Here is a 23,415-nt window from a genome sequence, read left to right as displayed (position 1 = left end):
GCTAGTTAGGTAGCTAGCTAGCTAACGTCAGCTATGCTAGCGATGATAATGATTATCAAAATATACATAACCAATAGTCTATGGTCTAGCTACCGGTATACTAACCCCCACTGGTTGGTCAATCCGTATAGGGCTTTTCAGTCTCAAACGGCTGTGATCCTTTGACTTGAACGCTTTGGGGGAGATGAAACAACGGAGCCCCTTATGAAAACGATTGCAGTCAGAGTGCAGTATAACTGCAGTATGCTACAAATACTGTGTCCAAAATAAGACAGGTTTTTTTAATAGAGTAATTTTGCATTGTAACTGCAGTTAGAGTGCAGTACTGCAGTTATTCTGAAATTACTGCTGTTGGAGGAAATTCTAGTTGAAATGACTAATTATGTATACATTCCAATCAGAACTGACTAGTCCAAATGCTATTATGTACTGTACATATATGAATTTTCTCTCTTGCTCCCATTCCCAATTGTATATAATACACGGGCCGCCCCAGGTGGTGAGGGTAGGCAACAACATCTCCTCCCCGCTGATCCTCAACACTGGGGCCCCACAAGGGTGCGTTCTGAGCCCCCTCCTGTACTCCCTGTTCACCCACGACTGCGTGGCCATGCACGCCTCCAACTCAATCATCAAGTTTGCGGACGACACAACAGTGGTAGGCTTGATTACCAACAACGACGAGACGGCCTACAGGGAGGAGGTGAGGGCCCTCGGAGTGTGGTGTCAGGAAAATAACCTCACACTCAACGTCAACAAAACTAAGGAGATGATTGTGGACTTCAGGAAACAGCAGAGGGAACACCCCCCATCCACATCGATGGAACAGTAGTGGAGAGGGTAGCAAGTTTTAAGTTCCTCGGCATACACATCACAGACAAACTGAATTGGTCCACTCACACAGACAGCATCGTGAGGAAGGCGCAGCAGCGCCTCTTCAACCTCAGGAGGCTGAAGAAATTCGGCTTGTCACCAAAAGCACTCACAAACTTCTACAGATGCACAATCGAGAGCATCCTGGCGGGCTGTATCACCGCCTGGTATGGCAACTGCACCGCCCTCAACCGTAAGGCTCTCCAGAGGGTAGTGAGGTCTGCACAACGCATCACCGGGGGCAAACTACCTGCCCTCCAGGACACCTACACCACCCGATGCTACAGGAAGGCCATAAAGATCATCAAGGACATCAACCACCCGAGCCACTGCCTGTTCACCCCGCTGTCATCCAGAAGGCGAGGTCAGTACAGGTGCATCAAAGCTGGGACCGAGAGACTGAAAAACAGCTTCTATCTCAAGGCCATCAGACTGTTAAACAGCCACCACTAACATTGAGTGGCTACTGCCAACACACTGTCAATGACACTGACTCTACTCCAGCCACTTTAATCATGGGAATTGATGGGAAATTATGTAAATATATCACTAGCCACTTTAAACAATGCTACCTTATATAATGTTACTTACCCTACATTGTTCATCTCATATGCATACGTTGATACTGTACTCTATATCATCGACTGCATCCTTATGTAATACATGTATCACTAGCCACTTTAACTATGCCACTTGGTTTACATACTTATCTCATATGTATATACTGTACTCGATATCATCTACTGTATCTTGCCTATGCTGCTCTGTACCATCACTCATTCATATATCCTTATGTACATATTCTTTATCCCCTTACACTGTGTATAAGACAGTAGTTTTTTTGGAATTGTTAGTTAGATTACTTGCTCGTTATTACTGCATTGTCGGAACTAGAAGCACAAGCATTTCGCTACACTCGCATTAACATCTGCTAACCATGTGTATGTGACAAATAAAATTTGATTTGATTTGATTTGATTTAATATAGTCAGGAGTTTAGTAACAATGACGGTCTGTTCCTTTGTAAAAATGAATGAACTATCTCCAGATGGCAGGAACGGACTATCTCCAGACTGTCTAGAATGCTGATTTATACTGACTGACCTTGACTTCAGGCGAGGAGGGAAGGCTCGAGAACTATAGGGCCTCTCTACCGGTGTCATGAAAGAGATAGAACATTTAGAAAACGCTGACGTCATTTTCAGTTTATAACCTGTGGAAAAATGTGTATGTGGGAGTACTCTCTTGAAATAAACGCTGTTACCTGAGTTTAAGACTGGGGCTCTGTCCATTCCTATAATAATAATATGGATTTTACAATCCCATAGAATGCATTGACAGAGTAATTAATTCTGATTGGGAAATAATACAGAGGAATTTAGAATTCCACTAACAATTGCGTCCAAAATACCACAGTTGACTGCAGTTACTGCACTTTTAGTGTAGTTTCAAAACTGCAGTATTTTTTGTAAGCGGCCCCATTCAATGAGGGGGTTCGTCTAGCCCAGGTTACCCCGGTGGGAGGACTTTGAACCGGGTGAAAAGTTATTGCATTAGTTTTGGAACCGGGCAGTTTTGGAATTGGCCCAAAACAATAGTGACTAAATGATATGATGAGTATGATTATGTGTTTTCACATGCAAAAGTGATTGTTTTTATAAAAATGTGGTATCTGCCTTCCCAATAAAAACTCATTTGAAAATTCATAAGCCTTCATAAGCCTTCATAAGCCTTCAGAAAGCCTTCATATAAACTACATAAATGTGTCACAAATAATCTATAACCATATGTTATGCTTTATAAAGTTCATAAATGTGGCATAACCGTGTGACCACTGATGTTAACCACTGATATGACAAAAACCTGTGTTTTATAAAGGGTGGCATAAGCACTGCTTAATAAAGGCTTTATAAATAATATTCAATTGAGGTGTCACAAAGCATTTATAACTTTTTCATGGATCTTGGTAGAGCATTGCAATGCCAGGATAGTAGGTTGTACTCCCGGGACCACCCATATGTAAAAATGTATGCACGGATGACTAAGTCGCTTTGGATACATTATATTACTCCAAAACATTTCTAGGATGGCCCAACCTCTTTCCTTCTTGGGTGCATAACCAATATTAGACCTGACTGACCTTAACTTTTCCAAAAATGCTGTGCTGCAGGATGACACACACTCTAATGTGCAGTCATGCACAGCAAAAAAATGTTGGTAGAGCCTTTTTAAACACGTATGTATTTCTTGCCTAATTCAGTTTTTTTGACAAATTCAAATTTGTTCTGCTTTTCATACATTTTTTTATAGAAAAATTTGATTTTCTGTTGTCACAACAATGCTTAAAGCACATTGGGGGATAACTTTTGAGGTCTGGTAAAAATGTAAGAAACTTAGATTTTTGAGTGTTAAACTGAGCGGATGTTTTGGGCCTTGTGAGTTTGGTGGGTATCCCCCCTCCAATTAAAAAAAAATAATAATCAGAAAATAGAAAGTGGCATCATTTGAAAGCTACATGCCTTGTCGTTTTGGAAAACTCAAGTCTTACTGCTGGCAATGTCATAAGTCCCTGTCTTATTTCAAAAAAACAAAGTCCATAACTTGAAAGCCCTGATTGCTAAAGTCATTTTAAGAGGTCAGGCTTGAAAATCCAATCCATAACTGGTTTCAAGTGGCCAAGAGACGTCATGTGATCTCCTACTGCTGTCTAGTGGACAAACTGGGAATTAGAAAGATGATATGGTTACGTCAATGGACATGTAGAGACTTCAGCTTACTGTATATAATAATATGGCACGTTGCACAAGCCCAGCACTTTTAAAATAGCTGTGTTTCAATGGGAATTTGCACGTTTAGAGAGCCACCATTAGGTAAAAAGATATTTTCTTAATTAAACTATAACTTTGGAACAGTAATTGGTGTAACACAGTTCTTACCTTTCTAACAGCATGTGCTTGTAGGACTTATAGTTTTGAAACTGAAATGTACTTTATGAGGGTGTCGCAGGGACCGGATGTTGAAGCAGTCTTAACCTTAAGGGCAAAATAGTGTCCAGTTTATTAACAGTGAAAAGGTGGTTCCCGGTGAATGACGAAATCCAATTAATATTTACATCATCTACAAAAGGTATTTACAAAATGAACAGACTGTCACATTCGTCATAACGAGGTGACCAAGGCGCAGCGTGATAAGAATACATTCTTCTTTATTTACACGAAGAACACTAAACAAACTAACATGACACTATACGCCACGAGTGCTGACTGGCAACTACACATAGACAATAACCCACAAAACCAAAATGGAAAATGGCAACCTAAATAGGATCCCCAGTCAGAGACAACAATAAACAGCTATCTCTTATTGGGAACCAATTCAGGCCACCATAGACCTACATTACCTAGACATACAAAACCCCCAAAGATATACAAAAACCCTGGACAGGACAAAAACACACATACCCACCCTCGTCACACCCTGACCTGACCAAAATAATACATAAAACATAGATAACTAAGGTCAGGGTGTGACACAGACTCTCAAAATGCAGGTTTGAATATAAACTGAAACCCTAAGCCTCAATCAGGCCTACCCAGCCAAACCAATTATAGCAGGTTGGGGTATACCAGGCTACGGACAGCCTCTACGGACAGCTCACATACCAGAGCTAGAACATCCCTCCAGCTCCCAGGTGAACCAGGTACCTTTATATCTATGGCCACTCCCTCTGGACCATACCATTAACCATGGAGCTCTTTACCCAAATATGGCATATTAAATAACGTAACAGACATCTTCATTATACCCACATTTACATATTCTGTCTAAAAAAACATCTTAAACATTCCTGGCTTATCCTCAAATTGGGAATACTTTCCATTAATGAATACACATTTCATAACAACAGTTCTGCAGGCTCCGAGACACAAACTTCAAACACAGGACACATTACAATATGGAAATAAACTAACTTCTTTGTCGTCAGAGTAGCAAGTGTTCACAGGCACCTGAACATCGCATCCACTGGGAGGATTGCAAAATGGTCAAATAAATATGAAACTGAAATGTTTCACAATGCTACTTGACCAAACAATTCCTCAACACATAATTAGCCTTGCGCACAGTAAACACCTATGATACTGGCTTTAGAGGAAAGGACAACAGCATATACATTTATGATAAATTAATTACTACATATATGGAGAAACATGAATGCGCTAAACTATTTATAAGGGAAATTAAATAATGCATGTTCGTGACGAGAGCTACCGAGTCAGCTTTGTCACAGAGGATAATATACAATATTATGTGACGTTTAGAAAATGCCACCAGAGTGGGTCAAAGTTTAACAGGCCTTATATCAGTGTGCATGCCCTGCGCTGTTGCTTGGTTAGCAGTGTATCAAATCAAATGTTATTGGTCACATTACATGTGATTTCTCAGGTGTTATTGTGCGTGTGGCGAAATGCTTGTGCTTCTAGCTCCAATAGTGCAGTAATATTTAACAAGTCATATCTAACAAATTACACAACATACACCCAATACACACAAATCTTAGTAATGAATTAAGACTATATACACATGGACAAGCGATGTCAGAGCAGAACAGACTAAGACACAGCAGAATAGTATAGAAAAAAGTATATACATATGAGATGAGTAATGCAAGATATGTAAACATTATTAAAGTGACTAGTGTTCCATTCCTTTGCCTATGCCTATGGGTAGCAGCCTCAAATGGGCTAGTGATGGCTATTTAACAGTCTGATGGCCTTGAGATAGAAGCTGTTTTTCAGTCTCTCGGTCCCAGCCTTGATGCACCTGTACTGACCTCGCATTCTAGATGATAACAGGGTGAACAGGCAGTGGCTTAGGTGGTTGATGTCCTTGATGATATTTTTGGCCCCTGGGCACCACCCTCTGGATAGCCTTGCGGTTGCGAGCGGTGCAGTTGCTGTACCAGGCGGTGATACAGCCCGAAAGAATGCATTAATTGTGCATCTGTAAAGGTTTGTGATGGTTTTAGGTGACAAGCCAGATTTCTTTAGCCCCCTGAGGTTGAAAGGGAAAGAGAAAGGGAAATGGGGATACCTAGTCAGTTGCCCAACTGAATGTATTCAACTGAAATGTGTCTTCTGCATTTAACCCAAACTCTCTGAATCAGATAGGTGTGGGGGAAGAGGCTCTGTTGCGCTTTCTTCACCACACAGTCTGTGTGAGTGGTCCATTTCAGTTTGTCAGTGATGTGTACTCCAAGGAATCTGAAGCTTTCCACCTTCTCCACTGCGGTCCCATCGGTGTAGAAAGGGGGGTGCACCTGCTGCTGTTTCCTGAAGTCCAAGATCATCTCCTTTGTGTTGTTGAGTGAGAGGTTGTTTTCCAGGCACCACACTCCCAGAGCCCTCACCTCCTCCCTGTAGGCTGTCTCGTCATTGTTGGAAATCAAGCCTACTACTGTAGTGTCGTCTGCAAAGTTGATGATTGAGTTGGAGGCGTGCTTGGCCACGCAGTCATGGGTGAACAGGGAGTAAAGGAGGGGGCTGAGCCCGCACCCTTGTGAAGTGTGTGTTGAGGATCAGCGGAGTGGAGGTGATGTTTCCTACCTTCCTACTATGGTGTTGAATGCTGAGCTATAGTCAATAAACAGCATTCTTACATAGGTATTCCTCTTGTCCAGATGGGATAGGGCAGTGTGCAGAGTGATGGCGATTGCATCGTCTGTGGATCTATTGGGGCTGTAAGCAAATGTGGGTCTAGTGGGTCTAGGGTGTCAGGTAAGGTGGAGGTGATATGATCCTTGACTAGTCTCTCAAAGCAATTCATGATGACAGAGGTGAGTGCTATGGGGCAATAGTAATTACATTCAGTTACCTTTGCCTTCTTGGGTATAGGAACAATGGTGGCCATCTTGGAGCATGTGGGGACAGCAGACTGGGATAGGGAGAGATTGAATATGCCCGAAACACACGAGCCAGCTGGTCTGAGGATGCGGCTAGGGATGCCATCTGGGCCGGCAGCCTTGCGAGGGTTAACATGTTTAAATGTTTTACTGACGTCAGCCACAGAGAAGGAGAGCCCACAGTCCTAGGTAGCGGGCCGCGTCGGTGGCACTGTGTTATCCTCAAAGTGTGCAAAGAATGTGTAAAGCCAGTCCGGAAGCAAGATGTCGGTCTCGGCAATGTGGCTGGTATTCCTTTTGTAGTCCGTGATTGTCTGTAGTCCCTGCAACATACGTCTCATATCTGAGTCGTTGAATTGCGACTCCACTTCATCTCTATACTGACGTTTAGCTTGTTTAATTGCCTTGCGGAGTGAATAACTACACTGTTTATATTCTGCTATATTACCAGTCACCTTGCTATTGTTAAATGCGGTGGTTCACGCTTTCAGTTTCGCGCAAATGCTACCATCTATCCACGGCTTCTGGTTAGGGTAGGTTTTATTAATAGTCACAGTGGGAACTACATCTCCTATACACTTCCTTATAAACTCACTCACTGTATCCGTGTATGCATCCAGATTATTTTCACAAGCTACCCGTAACATATCGCAGTCCACGTGATCAAAAAAATACTGAAGCGTGGATTCCGATTGGTCAGACCAGCATTGAATTGTTCGAAGCACGGGTACTTCCTGTTTGAGTTTCTGCCTATAGGACGGGAGGAGCAAGATGGAGTCATGGTCAGATTTGCCAAAAGTAGGGCAGGTGAGGGCCTTGTAAGCATTCTGGAAGTTTGAAAAGCAATGGTCGACAGTCTTAGCAGCACGAGTAGTACAATCGATTTGTTGATAGAACTTTGGCAGCCTAATCCTCAGATTTGCTTTGTTAAAATCCCCAGCTACAATAAATGAACATCGGGATACGTGGTTTCCAGTTTGCATAAAGTCCAGTGAAGCTCTTTGAGGGCCGTTGAGTGATCGGCTTCAGGTGGGATGTAAACGGCCATGGCAATGACGGAGGAGAATTCTCTTGGGAGATAATATGGTCGGCATTTAATTGTGAGGTATTCTAGGTCGGGTAAACAAAAGGACTTGAGTTACTATATGTTCCTTTCCTAGAATTGCACCATGAGTCGTTAATTATGAAACACACCCCTCTGCCCTTCTGCTTTCCGGAGAAATATTTATTCCTGTCTGCGCGATGTACTGAGACTCCTGCTGGCTTTACCGACTCTGACAGAGTATCCCGAGAGCCATGTTTCTATGAAACAAAGTATGTTACAGGCCCCGATGTCTCTCTGGAAAGAAATCTTTGCTCTAAGCTCATCAACTTTGGTATCCAAGGACTGAACATTAGCGAGTAATATACTCGGAAGCGGTGGGTGGTATGCGCCCCTCCTAAGTCGAACCAGGAGGCAGCCTCGAGTTCCTCTCCTCCACCGGCAATGTTTTGGGTCGGCCTCTGGAATGACTTTAATTGCTCTGGGAGGAGTGAACAAAGGATCTGCTCCAGGGAAGTCATATTCCTGGTCGTAATGCTGGTAGTTCTGGTGAGTTACCGCTGCTCTAATATCCAATAGATATTTCCGGCTGTATGTAATGACACAAAACATTTCCTGAGCTAATAATGTCAAAAATTGTATATAAAAAAGCGAAATACTGCAAAGTTTCCTAAGAGCTAGTCGCGATGCTGCCATCTCTGTCGACGCCATCTTCAGCGTAGTAAGCGCACATATAATGAGTTTGCAAATCAACTGCCCACTTGTGGTGCCACTGAACAGTGAAAAATTGTGTAATAGTTAAGTGTTAAGTTAGATTGCATAGCTACCACAATCGTTATTTCAATCAAATGTAGCTAGCTAACAGGCTCAGCTAAATAAAAATCCTCCTAGATACAGCCACGTCTCATAGTCATGTCAATCAATCAATCAAATGTATTTATAAAGTCCTTTTTACATCAGCAGATGTCACAAAGTGCTTATACAGAAACCCAGCCTAAAACCCCAAACAGCAAGCAATCCAGATGTAGAAGCACAGTGGCTAGGAAAAACTCACAAGAAAAGGCAAGAACATGTTTAAATCCTATTCGACATAATGGGTGATTATGTCACCGTGTTATGCCACGTTTATGAACCCTTTAAAGCATGAAATATGGTAATAGATGCTTTGTAACACATTTATGTAGTGCTAATTTAAAGTGGGAGATGTTTTTGGATGATGCAACTAGCTGCCTTGTTGACATCATGACCGAGTGGCGCAGATTAGCCTAATGTGAGAAGAGCGCTCCTCACTCCCTGCTTGCTCCAAATGACATGACAGGCCATTTCCCGGTGCATCCCGGGCCAGTGTAATAGAACTCCCTCAATGAAGGGAAGTGAGTGGGCGGAGGGGCGATTTGCACGTTCAGTTTGGCAAAAGGGGGCAGGATTTGTTGACATAATTGTAATCCAATCCCAATCTGAATTTTCTTGTTGTGACTCACTGAGGTTCAAAACTCTGTTTAGATAAGACTGACTTTATGACCAAAATTATCCTATTTACACGTGGTAGTCAATTTTGACCCTAGAATAATGTTTTCTGACTCAAGTCAATGCTACATAGACCTTTTTCAAAGGGATTAGTTGGTTTCAAGGGGCAGTTGCTTTTTAACGTTCCCTAATAGTTGTGTTCTGTGTGTGTCACTGAGTAGGCTGTGGGTGTTACAAAGCATCTATAGCCATTTGTCATGCTTTAAAGGGTTCATAAATGTGGAACCCAAGATCCCAAGATCCATAGGTAAGGCTGTACATTGCAATATGAATGTCAATATGCATAATACGCTGTATTGTGAGGTGATTTACCACAGTTAAAGTTCCCTAATATAATATTTGTGTAAACTCTTCAGAATTGTAATCTGTCAGTGTCACCAAGTAATGCAATTCTAAAGTCTAATACATCCACAGTGTGATTTCTACAGATTCTTTATAACTTTGTGTCAAATTAACAAATTATTGTCTTTTGTTGAATTTATAAAACAACATTCCGACCTTGTTTAGCATTAGGCCTATCTAGTCCAAATATGGCATCATTCCAGTATTTGTATCCATTTGAATCACTTCTAATGGGGGACCTTTATTCTGAAGGAGAAGCTCATTCCGCTATTGTGGCTAATCCTTATTGTGGCTAGCTTCACACAAGTGTCCTGTTTGGAGGATGCTGCAACCAAATGCACTGCGGTAAAAAAAAATATAACGACAGACAGGGGGCGAGAAGTCTATTATTCGCAATGCAACCCTGGGAGAAACATCTCTTCTAGGCCTACAAATACAGGGTCATTTGATGGGTGGAATAATTTTTGCCACTCAAAAGGATCAATAATAATAATCCATCAGAAGGAACAGATAGCCTACATTTCCCCGGAAAAAGGACAGATCGGCATAAGGAGGCAATTTTGTTCAGAAGGGACAACGTGAGGACAGTAAAATGTGAGACAACGCAAATGATGATTATTTAAACCAAATAGCGCAATAACACATTTACAGTGTTCCTAAAAAAATATATATATATAATCGGTATGTTGCTTAAGTAGCCTAGGCCTTCTTTCTTCTGGCATGCGATTAATTATTAATTTAGCCTATGCAGTGGCTTGCGATTTTACAGTAGCCTATTAAAATAACCGAAGACCTATAATGTCGACAGATTATTCAAATAAGTGTCATATATAACCGTGTCAATGTAATTTAGAAGTAGGCCTATTATTCGAATAGAACATCAGACTACAGTTGGTATAAATAGCCTGTAAAGATAATAATAGCTCAGTGTATTTGATATTAGGACTTCAGGGAACTGATAATCCCAGGCCAGGGTATAGATTTGTAAACACTGTATCAACAAAGATCTGGAACAATAGAAAAAACGAACCATAATCATAGCTATAGTTTAGGGATGTGTAGGCTCTTTTGTAACAGCAGTAATCAGATCAATGTTGCATTAAACATTGTAACCCATGTTTAACTTGTTGATTCAAGCCAAAGAAGTGAAGCACTTTTATTTGCTAGATTTAAATTGAAAAAAAAAACCGTGTATATTGGCTGCAGTCATCTTTTTAAGGGAGGCTTTTAAATAGGCCGACTGTATATTAGATTAGCACTCTTAGCCTGTATTGTGTATTATGTTTCTTCTCTAGAAAGTCTCTCCTTGGCCTATTGGCCTTATATTTGCACTTTATTGAATTGAAATCATCAAGCGCCAGAGTTTTCCTAAAAAACATGAATTGTAAACCAATATTAATGGTTAAACTTGCATGTATCCTGCATGAAAAAGCATATGAGAACAGTAGTAACAATGTCAATTCATTAATGCAATAGTCTTTGATAAGAAGATTGTTTCCATTTAAAGAGAAGTGCATGGCACTAAGAGCATGGCACAACGAGCATGGCGCCTGCAACACCAAGATTGTGGGTTCTATTCCCGGGAACACCAGTGAGTAAAATGTTTGCATGCATGACTAAGTTGCTTTGGATAATAGCATCTGCCAAATGGCATATATTATTATAATATCAAGTGTTGGTTGAAGGAATTTAACACACGTCAATTGTATTATTGAAGATGTTGGGACTCCTATTTTTGTTATTTCTAAGGTCATTTCGGAGGAAGCAACTTCAGTCCCTACCATTTCTTACTTTGCTCAAACAAAGTCTTTCTGGATAACATCTCAAAGGAATATCATACTCTCAAGTGTTCAAAGAGACTGTTGGGATATTTTTTGATAGCTTTTGAGGCTTCTCAGCCCTAGGATCTGTACTATCATTGCTACATTACACCCAAGGACATGTCTGCTGTGCGGCTGCTGCTCCTGTCTCTGCTTTGTGCCCTCTATGGTAAGTGGAGTTGACCACCTTAGTGGAGTTGACCATTAATAGACAACATCTTTCAATATATGGATATTCTTCTGTGTACTGTTGAATTGTGAAGCTACCCATTTCTAATATCAAAATATTAAGTACTAATAGCATCTCTCCTCTCAACAACAGTGTACCTGTGCCATGGGGCCTGTTCAGAGGTGGACTCGGACACTGAGGCCGTTGCAGGCAAAGGGTTCAAACTGGGCTGCATCTCCTGTAAAATGAGGCCCGAGGTGGAGGCTTCTGCCACGGTCGACTGGTATTTCAAGGCCAAAGGGGAAGCTGACTATGCACATGTGAGTATCTGAGACTGATTATGATTGCTATAGCATTCCAAATTACTACAAACTGCAGTAGATTGTAGGATTAGGGTCAAGGTTTTGTTTGCTCTGGTGCCCACACAAAACATGCTGCCACTATAGTCTGCAGTCTGTTTAGAGTATGCCAGCAGTAGTCCTCTAGACAATGCTGTCTTACGCCACATGGCCCAGAGCCCATCCCTGAGCACACAACCACAAGGCACAACACACAAAAGGTATGCATGCACATATGCACACACCACAATGCCCAACTACATTATATGGCAGAGTTTTGAGTGCGGTTCAAATGGAATTAATCTGGATGCCATTTTAGATCTCAGAGATCACAAGGGCAACTGAGACAGCCGATGGGCAGATAGGATCACAGCTACTTTATGGAACTTTGAGTATACTTTCCTACTCAAAGAACCTCTCTCAAAACACAGTTGTATCCTTTTGAGTCTATCAACTTGGACGTTGCCAGATACGGGTGGCGATCTAGGAAGTGAAACCGGAGAGATTTTCAGTGCCAGGTAAACAACCCAGATGTCATTGTGTCATTAGATATATAATTACAATGAGGAGGGCCCCCACATTGTGGATGAGCGCTTTGAGGACCGCGTGGACTGGAACGGCAGTAAGAGGAGCCAAGACATACAGGATGCGTCCATCTACGTCTTCAATGTCACCTTCAATGACTCGGGCACCTACCGTTGCTTCTTCCACCGGCTCCTGACGTACGAGTTCTACGAATACCAGACCGTTGTCAGCAAGCTTGTGCACCTGAAAGTGGTGGCTAAAGGTTCAGTATTACTATACAGACTAATGTTTTGTATGCAATTTAAAGCTTTTAAGGCCTTTGTAAGTGCTGAGAGCCTATGTGGTTGCATTTTTGAGTGCTTTGACTCCCACCCTCTCTCTCGCCATCTCTCTCTCTAGCCACCAGAGGGACAGCCTCCATAGTCTCTGAGGTGATGATGTACGTGTCCATCATCGGGCTACAGGCTTGGCTCTACATAGAGATGGTATACTGCTTCAGAAAGATCTCAGCTGCAGGAGAGGAAGCAATAAGAGAAAGCGCGTAAGTAACACTGTAACCCTACTTCCTCTCCTGCAGCTGTATCCTTTTGTTTTTGGTCCTCTATTGTCTCCCTCTACATAATCTCACTGTCCTTGTCTGTTCTGTACCTGTTCATCCTGTTGATTTGTGTTCTCTCCTCTCTTCCATAGTGCTGAGTAGTGCAATTCCTTGTTGTTCCTTGTTCAATATTCTCTTCCTGTATTCAGTCTTTCTCTCTATCTTCGTCTTCTTTGCCACTCCCTTTTCTCACTCTTCCCATCCCTCTGTCCCTCAATCGTCACATTTGCCCCTCTAGAAAAGCCAAAGAAGGTACAACATTTGTTTGCTTGCTTCAGCAGTCTATAACTATGTTTTGTAGTTGTGTAAAATGTTTAAATTGCTTAAAGCTGAATAGAAGGTAAAGGAGTGAAATATATTTGTGTCAGGAGGAAACTAATGTATTCCATTGACATCATATTTCACTGAACATAAAAATGTTTATGATAATAGATATGGCCTTGGTGTTCAGGCTGTGCTCCGTGGGGTGCTAAACTTGGGGAAAGTTCTCAGTGAATTTAAATGATCAAAACCAAGCTATAGGTAGGGTTCTAGAAGGACAGAACCAAAGCAGGTGGAGGCAGGGGGGCTGGTTGGCAAACGCGCTGCAGTTTGAAGCGATGATGTTTGCTGAATGGCCAAACTGAATAAGCTGCCATTAAAATAAATTATGGTCAGTCTTTGATTGAATGTTAGCTCAGCTGACACTGCTTGCTTCGCTTTGCTACATTAAAGCAATAAGTCTGTTTACTTAAGTTCTATGGATGGTTGCTTCATGGAAGGATAAAGGAAATTATGGATGGATGAATGAAAAAAGGATGGCGTGTTGAATGAAGGTTAGAGGGGTTGTTGGATGGTTAGAGAGGTTAGAGGGCTAAGTGGATTGATAAAGAGGTTATGAAGGAATAGACGTAGGAATAGTAGGAGATATGCTGTGTAGTTGAATTTATTACTGGTCACTTTAATAATGTTTCATACTGTTTATATAGGCTCATCCTATATGCACTGTAACTACTGCTGTCCACACCTGTTCATATACTGTCCATAATGTATACACATCATATACATTACAGTACTTTTATATTCTGGAATCTAACATTGCTTGTTCTGATATTTCTTCATTTCTTTCTTTTTTGGGGGTATTATTATTTTGTATTGTTTTGTATTACTGCATTGTTGGAGCTAGATACATAAGCATTTCGCTGCATCTGCGATCACATCTGCATAATATATGTACGCTACCAATAAAATGTGTTTGATTTATTGAAATTCTTTAAGTAATGACAGTGATTAGAATGGTTATAGATAGACGAATAAAGGATGAATGGAGGGATGAATGATTGAGGATAGGATGAAACATAGAGATAGTTAGAGGAAGCAACATTGTATCTGTCCCACTATGGCATCTGTCAGAGCATGGATGGTGACATTTGGGCCATTACCATTTTGAAGTAGTCAATCTTCTTCTTCTGCTACTTCTATGAGTTGATAAAGAAACTGAAAGGGTGCATAGTGCCCCCTGGAGGGTGTTGTTTGAACAGGTATAAAGACAAGGCATCTGCAGTTATGGAATGTTTGCTCACAAGTATAATTAATCCTCCTGATGGAATTATGTGATCCTTCCTTAACCCATAGGAAGTCCCACCCAATTGACTACATCAAAAGGGTGAACGCTCTCAATCGCTCTGCCCATGCTAAAATGGGCTTTTGGGCACTAAAGTCCTCTATCTATGTCTATGGGATGAAATCGCTCAGGTTTTTAGATAATAAGCAGACAATATTCTAACCACTTCTCTTTCTCTTTTCTTTCCAGGAATGCAGAATATTTAGCTATTGCCTCGGAGAGTAAAGATAACTGTGCAGGAGTGCAAGTGGCAGAATAAAACAGGTATATCATGAAAAAAACTGTTATCAGCAAGTAAAAGGATACGTAAACTCAAAGCATAAACAATGGAAATGCAGCACAGCACATAGTAGCCTACAAAATTCAAGTATCGGAGTGATATTTGCAATGGGCACAGCCAAACAATGTATGTGATGGATTCGACTTCCACTTTATATCCCTACTGCAGCGTGCTGGTGGCAAACTTTCCAGAGTCAATTATTTGAAAGAGTCAATTCATAGAGTATAAAAGTCAAGTAAACAGTTTTAAGTAAGTGTAAGTGTATAAGTATTATTTTATTTTATTAGATTCAAGTGCGCTAATGTTAGCTAGACCTTCTAGTAGGCTGGTTCTGTTGTGGTAGAGTTAACTAAGGCCTGGGCCATCCACCAAGCCAATAACTCTAATGTTGACTACAATGATAAACTATTGGCTACATAACTATAAAACATTGGTGAGCTTCCATCCTAGAGGAAAGCTGATCGTTTATCATTCTACAGTCCTACACCTGTCAATCAACTGATCAAAGCAGTCTACTGCAGGCTGCCTATTGATAAGGTGGTAACACAAGACCATTCACGAGGTCTCTAACGCACAGACAGGCTACTGGTTCAGTGACCATTCAGTACTTTTAGGGTGTGTTCATTGTCAACTGCAAATAATAGGCTACTTCAATGTACATGTAGGCCTAGTGAAAAATGATATAGTAACTTGTATTTAAATGTAGCAATTCAACAACAAATGCCATTTAGCCTGCACATATTGTACTGCATGCCATTGCCTTTTTGCTCCAGTGGTTTGCAAGTGATTTCCATTTTTGTAATGGTTGTCAATTCCTTTGGGTCTTCTTTTTCACTGTGCTCGTCTCTGTATGTTCTGTGCAACTATTGGCAATGCATCAGTGCAACAATCGTATCATAACTGGCCAAAAGTAATCACACCAATGCACTTTCCCTCAATTTTCCTCGACATGCATTTTCTGTGCTTGTTGTATGGCCTGTTTTACATTCAGCGATTAGCAAGAACAATCATGCTTCTTTCCCCGAATAAACTATTGGGCCTAGTATAAAAAAAAATCAAAATGTCTATAGCTTTTGTAGACTATAACTTTCACTGGGATTTCACACGAAGAGGAATGGCCTATTTCGGAGAGGCTTGCGGCATATAGCCTGTTGCGCACGGGAACAACTGGAAGAGAGAGGCTATTGATGTTTAGCCGGAATAAGAAGCGAAATATTACAAACTATAGGCTAAATAGTTACCTGTCAAAGTCCGAGAAAAATAAATTCACAGATTATGATATGGCAGATCTGTAGTGCGTTCCAGCAGGCTGCGCTCCGTTGTCCCCAGGCACGCAAAGCTCCACTATTGATTAGTCCCAGGCCTACGTTTTTAAGATAAGAAAATAATTATACCTGGCCTACAACAACGCAGTGCAATGAGTAATGAATTATTGTTATTCAGTGAATACGAAACTATTGTCCGTGGGCTGTAAACTGCAGTGATGTAGGCTAATCTGAATAACTGCGCACACATGCCGAAATAACTGCATAGGTCAACAGCGTGGGCCTGATTATACAACCATTTTGGATCAATTTGGGTCTATCCTCAACAGTGTATAAGGTCCAGAAAGATACATTAGCAGGCCACTCATGTGGTGTAGACCTATTTTGTCAGGATGTAGCCCGGTGTTAAGATAGGAGTAGCCTACTATAAATATGGACTGCTCTTTTCCATCTCCCCGCCCGTTAATGCTGTAGCATATTTTACATTCAGCAAGCAAGAGCAAGCATGCATCTAAACTCCAATGGGCTGTTAGTAGGCTAATGAAAATACGTTTAAACAAGTGTCCAACAAGCTTTTGGCTTTTACTGGGACTCCACAACATTTAAAATGAATAGCCGTGACAGCGGAGAGGCCAGATGCATAATTTCGCAACAGAACAATGAAGACAGACAGGCTCGACATGTACCATATAGCTTAAGTTAGAAGCGTGTGCATATTAGACCATAATTCATAAGACCAATGTTAGGCTTAATACTGCAGTGCATATATCCAGTCAAAGGGGGAAAAAGTGTATCATTAAAATAAAGCCTAGGTAGTTTACAATATGTGCGCGCTCCCTCCCAGTACCCAGGTACGATGCTCGAAAATATATCCTATTGTTTCAGTTTTGTAGGGACAAGCAATGTATCCTGTATAGGCTACAACAACACAATGTAATGAAGAATGTTATTGTTTTCAAGTGAGTACAAACTCTAGTCTAGGCTGTAAACGGCAGTGAATAGCCTGTCATTTGAATAACCACTCAAAACCTGGCATTTAGAATGCATATTCATTTTGAAATAAGCGCATCTAGGTTGCCTGATTGGGCAACCATCTGGATCAGTTATGCTTTTTTCCAAGGCAGTTTAGCCTAAAAAGTCCAGGCACATTAGCCGGACAGTAATATGGTGTATTTTGTCATTATGTATCAGCTAACAGAAACCTACTATTAAATGCAGGGATTTCTAGTGGTGCACATATGAATTGTGATCATGCATGAGCATGGAGGAAGTTGTATCCATAGTTTCGGCATTTGGTTTCTGTGTTTTAAAAGTTTTCAAAATGAGGTGGATATCGGTCAGCTAATACACACTACTTTTGTGAGAAACATATATATACTTTTTTTAAATTTCTTTTTTTGATTATGGTTTTTCAGGGGTGCTTACACACAAAAGCATGTTTCTAATTCAAATAATTAATCATTGTGTGTCCTGCATTAAGGTATTTTTTTCAGTTGTAATGATCGGTCTCTAAAGTGTATGTACATTTATATTAAGAGGTATTGTGAGAGAATTAATCTGATTGAATGGCTATCAAGATAACTTTATCACACACTGTATTTCAGTTTTTTTTCTCCCAATGACTTGGGTGCAATTTTCACAAGTATGTGGTACATTTTCACAACTCTAATCACAAAAATCATGTTTCAAAACTCTAAGCACATTTCCCATTGACTGAGTACAACAAACAAATTCAAAGTCACTAGTTCACTGCACCAAAGCACTCTTTCAATTTGTATACATGTTCAATCTAAGTAACTGTTTTTCAAAATGCAATATTCACTTTGCTGTTGATATGATTTTCTTGTCATTTGTTAACAACACAATTCACTTAATCATACTGCTCAAAACTGATAAATACTGAACCACAATTATGTAGTGCCTAGTTAACGTATGTAGTTTGATAACTGCTGAACACTGAAAAACTATATACAAAATGTATCAATTTGACATCAATTTATGGTGGAAGGTAAAACAAATCATATATGGATATGGCTGTAAATACTACATCATCATTTTTTCCCATCAGCCAGTGTGCTTCAATAGGACAAAATCGAAAAGAGTCAGTCTACATGTACACCACCGTTCAAAAGTTTGGGGTCACTTGTGTTAGCTAATCCAGGTTTATAATTTTAAAGGGCTATTTGATCATTAGAAAACCCTTTTGCAACTATGTTAGCACAGCTGAAAACTGTTGTTCTGTTTAAAGAAGCAATAAACAAAACGGTCCTTCTTTAGACTAGTTGAGTATCTGGAGCATCAGCATTTGTAGGTTCGATTACAGGCTCAAAATGGCCAGAAACAAATAACTTTCTTCTGAAATCCGTCAGTCTATTCTTGTTCTGAGAAATGAAGGCTATTCCATGGGAGAAATTGCCAAGAAACTGAAGATCCTGTACCATGCTGTGTACTACTCCGTTCACAGAACAGCGCAAACTGGCCCTAACCAGAATAGAAAGACGAGTGGGAGGCCCTGGTGCACAACTGAGCAAGAGGGCAAGTACATTAGAGTGCCTAGTTTGACAAGCAGATGCCTCACAAGTCCTCGACTGGCAGCTTCATAAAATAGTCCCCACAAAACACCAGTCTCAACGTCAACAGTGAAGAGGCGACTCTGGAATTCTGGCCTTCTAGGCAGAATGCCTCTGTCCAGCGTCTGTGTTCTTTTGCCCATCTTAATCTTTTATTTTTATTGGCCAGTCTGAGATATTACTTTTTTCCTTGCAACTCTGCCTAGAAGGCCAGCATCCCGGAATCGCCTCTTCACTCTTCACTTTTGAGCCTGTAATCGAACCCGCAAAGGCTGATGCTCCAGATACTCAACTAGTCTAAAGAAGGACAGTTTTATTGCTTCTTTAATCAGTACAACAGTTTTCAGCTGTAATACCATTATTGCAAAAGGGTTTTCTAATGACCAATTAGCCTTTTAAAATGATAAACTTGGATTAGCTAACACAACGTGCCGTTGGAACACAGGAATGATGGTGGCTGATAATGGGCCTCTGGTTCGCCTACGTAGATATTCCAACTACAATAGTAATTTACAACATTAACAATGTCTACACTGTATTTCTGATCAATTTGATGTTATTTTAATGGACAAAAAATTTGCTTTTCTTTCAAAAACAAGGACATTTCTAAGTGACCCCAAACTTTTGAACGGTAGTGTATGTGCTACCATTTGGAATTATACTGCTGTGTACAATGCACTGCTGAAATACATAGGTCTAGGTTGTATATAACAATAGATTCCACTCATTATCTGAATTTCATTGAGACACTGTAAGCTGATGAATTTCAAGCAGAGAGAGAGGTGATACTGTATCAGTTGACAAGTCCCGTAGAAAAGGTGATCTTGTGCAATGTTGCATGGGGCAGTGCTATGTTTTTACAACAGCCAACTGCTTTACAATATCCCTATTTCTGATGATTTGTCCTACGTACATTATCTATACAAAAGTATGTGGACACCCCTTCAAATTAGTGGATTCGGACATTTCAGCCACACCCTATGCTGCCAGGTGTATTACATCAGGCACACAGCCATGAAATCTCCATAGACAAACAATGGCAGTAGAATAGCCTTACTGAAGAGCTTAGTGACTTTCAACATGGCACCACCATAGGATGCCACCTTTCCACCAAGTCAGTTCGTTAAATTTCTGTCCTGCTAGAGCTGAATCCTGTCAATTGTAAGTGCTGTTGTTGTAAAGAGGAAACGTCTAGGAGCAACAACGGCTCAGCCACGAAGTGGTAGGCCTCAAGCTCACAGAATGGGACCAGCAAGTGCTGAAGCGCGTAGTGCTTAGAAATCGTCTGTCCTTGTTTGCAACACTCACTACCAATTTCCAAACTGCCTCTTGAAGCACCGTCAGCACAATAACTGTTTGTCGGGAGCTTCATGAAAAGGGTTTCCATGGCTAAGCAGCCACACACAAGCCTAAGATCACCATGCGCAATGCCAAGCGACGGCTGGAGTGGTGTAAAGCTCGCCGCCATTGGACTCTGGAGCAGTGGAAAAGCGTTCTTTGGAGTGATGAATCACGCTTCCCCATCTGACAGTCCGACGGACTAATCTGGGTTTGGCGGATGCCAGGAGAACTCTACCTGCTCCAATGCATAGTGCCAACTGTAAAGTTTGGTGGAGGAGGAATAATGGTCTGGGGCTGTTTTTCATGGTTCGGGCTAGGCCCCTTAGTTCCAGTGAAGGGAAATCTTAGCGCTACAGCATACAATGTCATTCTAGACCATTCTGTGCTTCCAACTTTGTAGCAACAGTTTGGGGAAGGCCCTTTCCTCTTTTAGCATGACAATGCCCCTGTGCACAAAGCGAGATCCATACAGAAATGGTTTGTTGAGATTGGTGTGGAAGAACTTCACTGAACTGCACAGAGCCCTGACCTCAACCCCATCGAACATCTTTTGGATGAATTGGAACGCTGACTGCGAGCCAGGCCTAATCGCCCAACATCAGTGCCAGACCTCACTAGTGGAGGCTGTTATAGCAGCAAAGTGGGTACCAACTTCATATTAATGCACATGCTTTTGCAATGAGATGTTTGATGAGCAGGTGTCCACATACCTTTGGTCATGTAGTGTATGTATGTAATGAAACTGTAAGACTGACATATTTCTCAACATGCTCACAACCTGCCATTGAATACAAATCATTTAAAAATGTTACATGTCAAGTTATAGTCAAACTGCATGGAAAATCATATTTACCATTTCACTCTATTCATCACCTTTAAAATAACTGTTTTGACATTTGTATCTTGTATTATTTGCTAATGGATTTAATAGTAGTTAAAATGACTAAATAGTGAACATTATCTGAGGTATTGCTGACTAAGCAAGTATTAGTATTTCATAGAACTTAGATTTTGCATGAATGACTCAGGGGCGAAAGACCCCAATGAATGCACAATCAAAGGTTCTGAACATAAGATAGGGGGTATTACAAGTGTTGTCAATTTAGAGTCTTGTACTTAAGTTTGGAAAATTCACCACATGCTTATGAAAATAGCACCAAAGCGATTAAAGAAAACGTAAATCAATCCATCCACTCCACCTGTTGTATGTCTTATAAATTATGCACAATCATCATGAAATGTACTAAACTTCAAAAGGTATTTATAATAGAATGTGATCGACTATGATGTCTTCTCAGTTCATTTGGTCTTGCAAAATGTAAATGTAATGAAGACATAGGCCTACAATGTACAATGTTATGTGATTATAATGACAAATAAAATCATAAAATCAATTATGTGAATATTGGCCATTTTTAATATTGAACTTTTAATTTTCATTATTTAAATAACAGAGTGCAATTACAGCTGTCTATAAGAACCCCAAAACATTTCAATCAAACTGCTACAGCAAAATACCCATCATTTTAGGTATAACGTTTCCTGTAAACAGTATATACAGTGGTAAGAAAAAGTATGTGAACCCTTTGGAATTACCTGGATTTCTGCATAAATTGGACATAAAATTTGATCTGATTTTCATCTAATCACAACAATAGACAAACTAATAACACACAAATTATTGTATTTTTCTTGTCTATATTAAATACATCATTTAAACAATCACAGTGTAGGTTGGAAAAAAATATGTGAACCCTTAAACTTCTCCAAAAGCTCATTGGAATCAGGAGTCCGCTAACCTGGAGTTCAATCAATGAGACAAGATTGGAGATGATGGTTAGAGCTGCCCTGCCAAATAAAAAACACTCACAAAATTAGAGTTTTCTATTCACAAGAAGCATTGCCTGATGTGAACAATGACTCAAACTAAAGAGATCTTAGAAGACACAAAAAGGAATAAAATGTTGACTTGCATAAAGCTGGAAAGGGTTACAAAAGTATCTCTAAAAGCCTTGATGTTCATCAGTCCATGGTAAGACAAATTGTCTATACTGTTGACAAGTCTACAAGTCTACAATACGTAAAACACTAAACAAGAATGGTGTTCATGGGAGGACACCACGGAAGAAGCCACTGCTGTCCAAAATAAACATTGCTGCACATCTGAAGTTCGCAAAAGAGCACCTGGATGTTCCATAGCGCTACTGGCAAAATATTCTGTGGACAGATGAAACTATAGTTGCGTTGTTTGGAAGGAACACTCAACACTGTGTGGAGGAGGGAACATCATGGTTTGGGCTGCTTTGCTGCCTCAGGGCTGAACAGCTTGCTATCATCGACGGAAAAATGAATTCCCAAGTTTATCAAGACATTTTGCAGGAGAATGTTAGGCTATCTGTCCGCCAACTGAAGCTCAACAGAAGTTGGGTGATGCAACAGGACTACGACCCAAAACACAGTAGTAAATCAACGACAGAATGGCTTCAACAGTAGAAAATACGCCTTCTGGAGTGGCCCAGAGTCCTGACCTCAACCCGTTTAAGATGCTGTGGCATGACCTCAAGAGAGCGGTTCACACCAGACATCCCAAGAATATTGCTGAACTGATACAGTTTTGTAAAGAGGACTGGTCCAAAATTCCTCCTGACCGTTGTGCAGATCTGATCCGCCACTACAGAAAATGTTTGGTTGAGGTTATTGCTGCCAAAGGAGGGTCAACCAGTTATTAAATCCAAGGGTTCACATACTTTTCCAACCCTGCACTGTGAGTAAAGTAACGCACCCACGGTGTATAAAATAAAGACATGAAAACATACAATTGTTTGTGTGTTGTTAGTTTAAGCAGACTATGTTTGTCTATTGTTGTGACTTAGATGAAGATCAGATCAATTTAATGATCAGTTTATACAGAAATCCCGTTAATTGCAATGGGTTCACATACTTTATCTTGCCATTGTAATCATCTCACCAAATTCATAATAGATCCACTGATGTTGATAACCTCTCAAAACCAAGTGTACTTACCCAGCCCTTTCTAAACGGTTGGCACCAGTGGTTTAGCGGAGGGTAAACGCGTAAATGGGAGTGTTACTTTCATCACTTTTCACGATGAGTAGTGTTTTTTTCCACTACTGTATATCACTGGGCACCACTGCAGCTGGTACACACAGTCAGTATTGGGGTACTGAGGTAGGTTGAGCTGGTATGTCACACCCTGACCATA

At 40.7% G+C, this 23,415-nt stretch overlaps 1 protein-coding gene across 1 annotated transcript; it reads left to right on the top strand.

Annotated features, from left to right (window-relative positions):
- The first annotated feature begins 10,006 nt into the window (after positions 1–10,006).
- On the top strand, positions 10,007–18,470 carry LOC112264941 (sodium channel subunit beta-1). Its single transcript, XM_024441860.1, has 6 exons — positions 10,007–10,277; positions 11,433–11,672; positions 11,826–11,992; positions 12,560–12,797; positions 12,935–13,076; positions 14,926–18,470. Exons 2-6 carry the CDS (start codon positions 11,624–11,626, stop codon positions 14,993–14,995), a joined length of 666 nt encoding a protein of 221 aa, XP_024297628.1. The 5' UTR covers positions 10,007–10,277; positions 11,433–11,623; the 3' UTR covers positions 14,996–18,470.
- The last annotated feature ends 4,945 nt before the right edge of the window (positions 18,471–23,415 follow it).

Source organism: Oncorhynchus tshawytscha, linkage group LG13 (genome assembly GCF_018296145.1).
Source record: "Oncorhynchus tshawytscha isolate Ot180627B linkage group LG13, Otsh_v2.0, whole genome shotgun sequence".
Classification (NCBI taxonomy): domain Eukaryota; kingdom Metazoa; phylum Chordata; class Actinopteri; order Salmoniformes; family Salmonidae; genus Oncorhynchus; species Oncorhynchus tshawytscha.
Note: the sequence above shows the minus strand (reverse complement) of the source record. Positions and strands in the feature narration are given on the sequence as shown.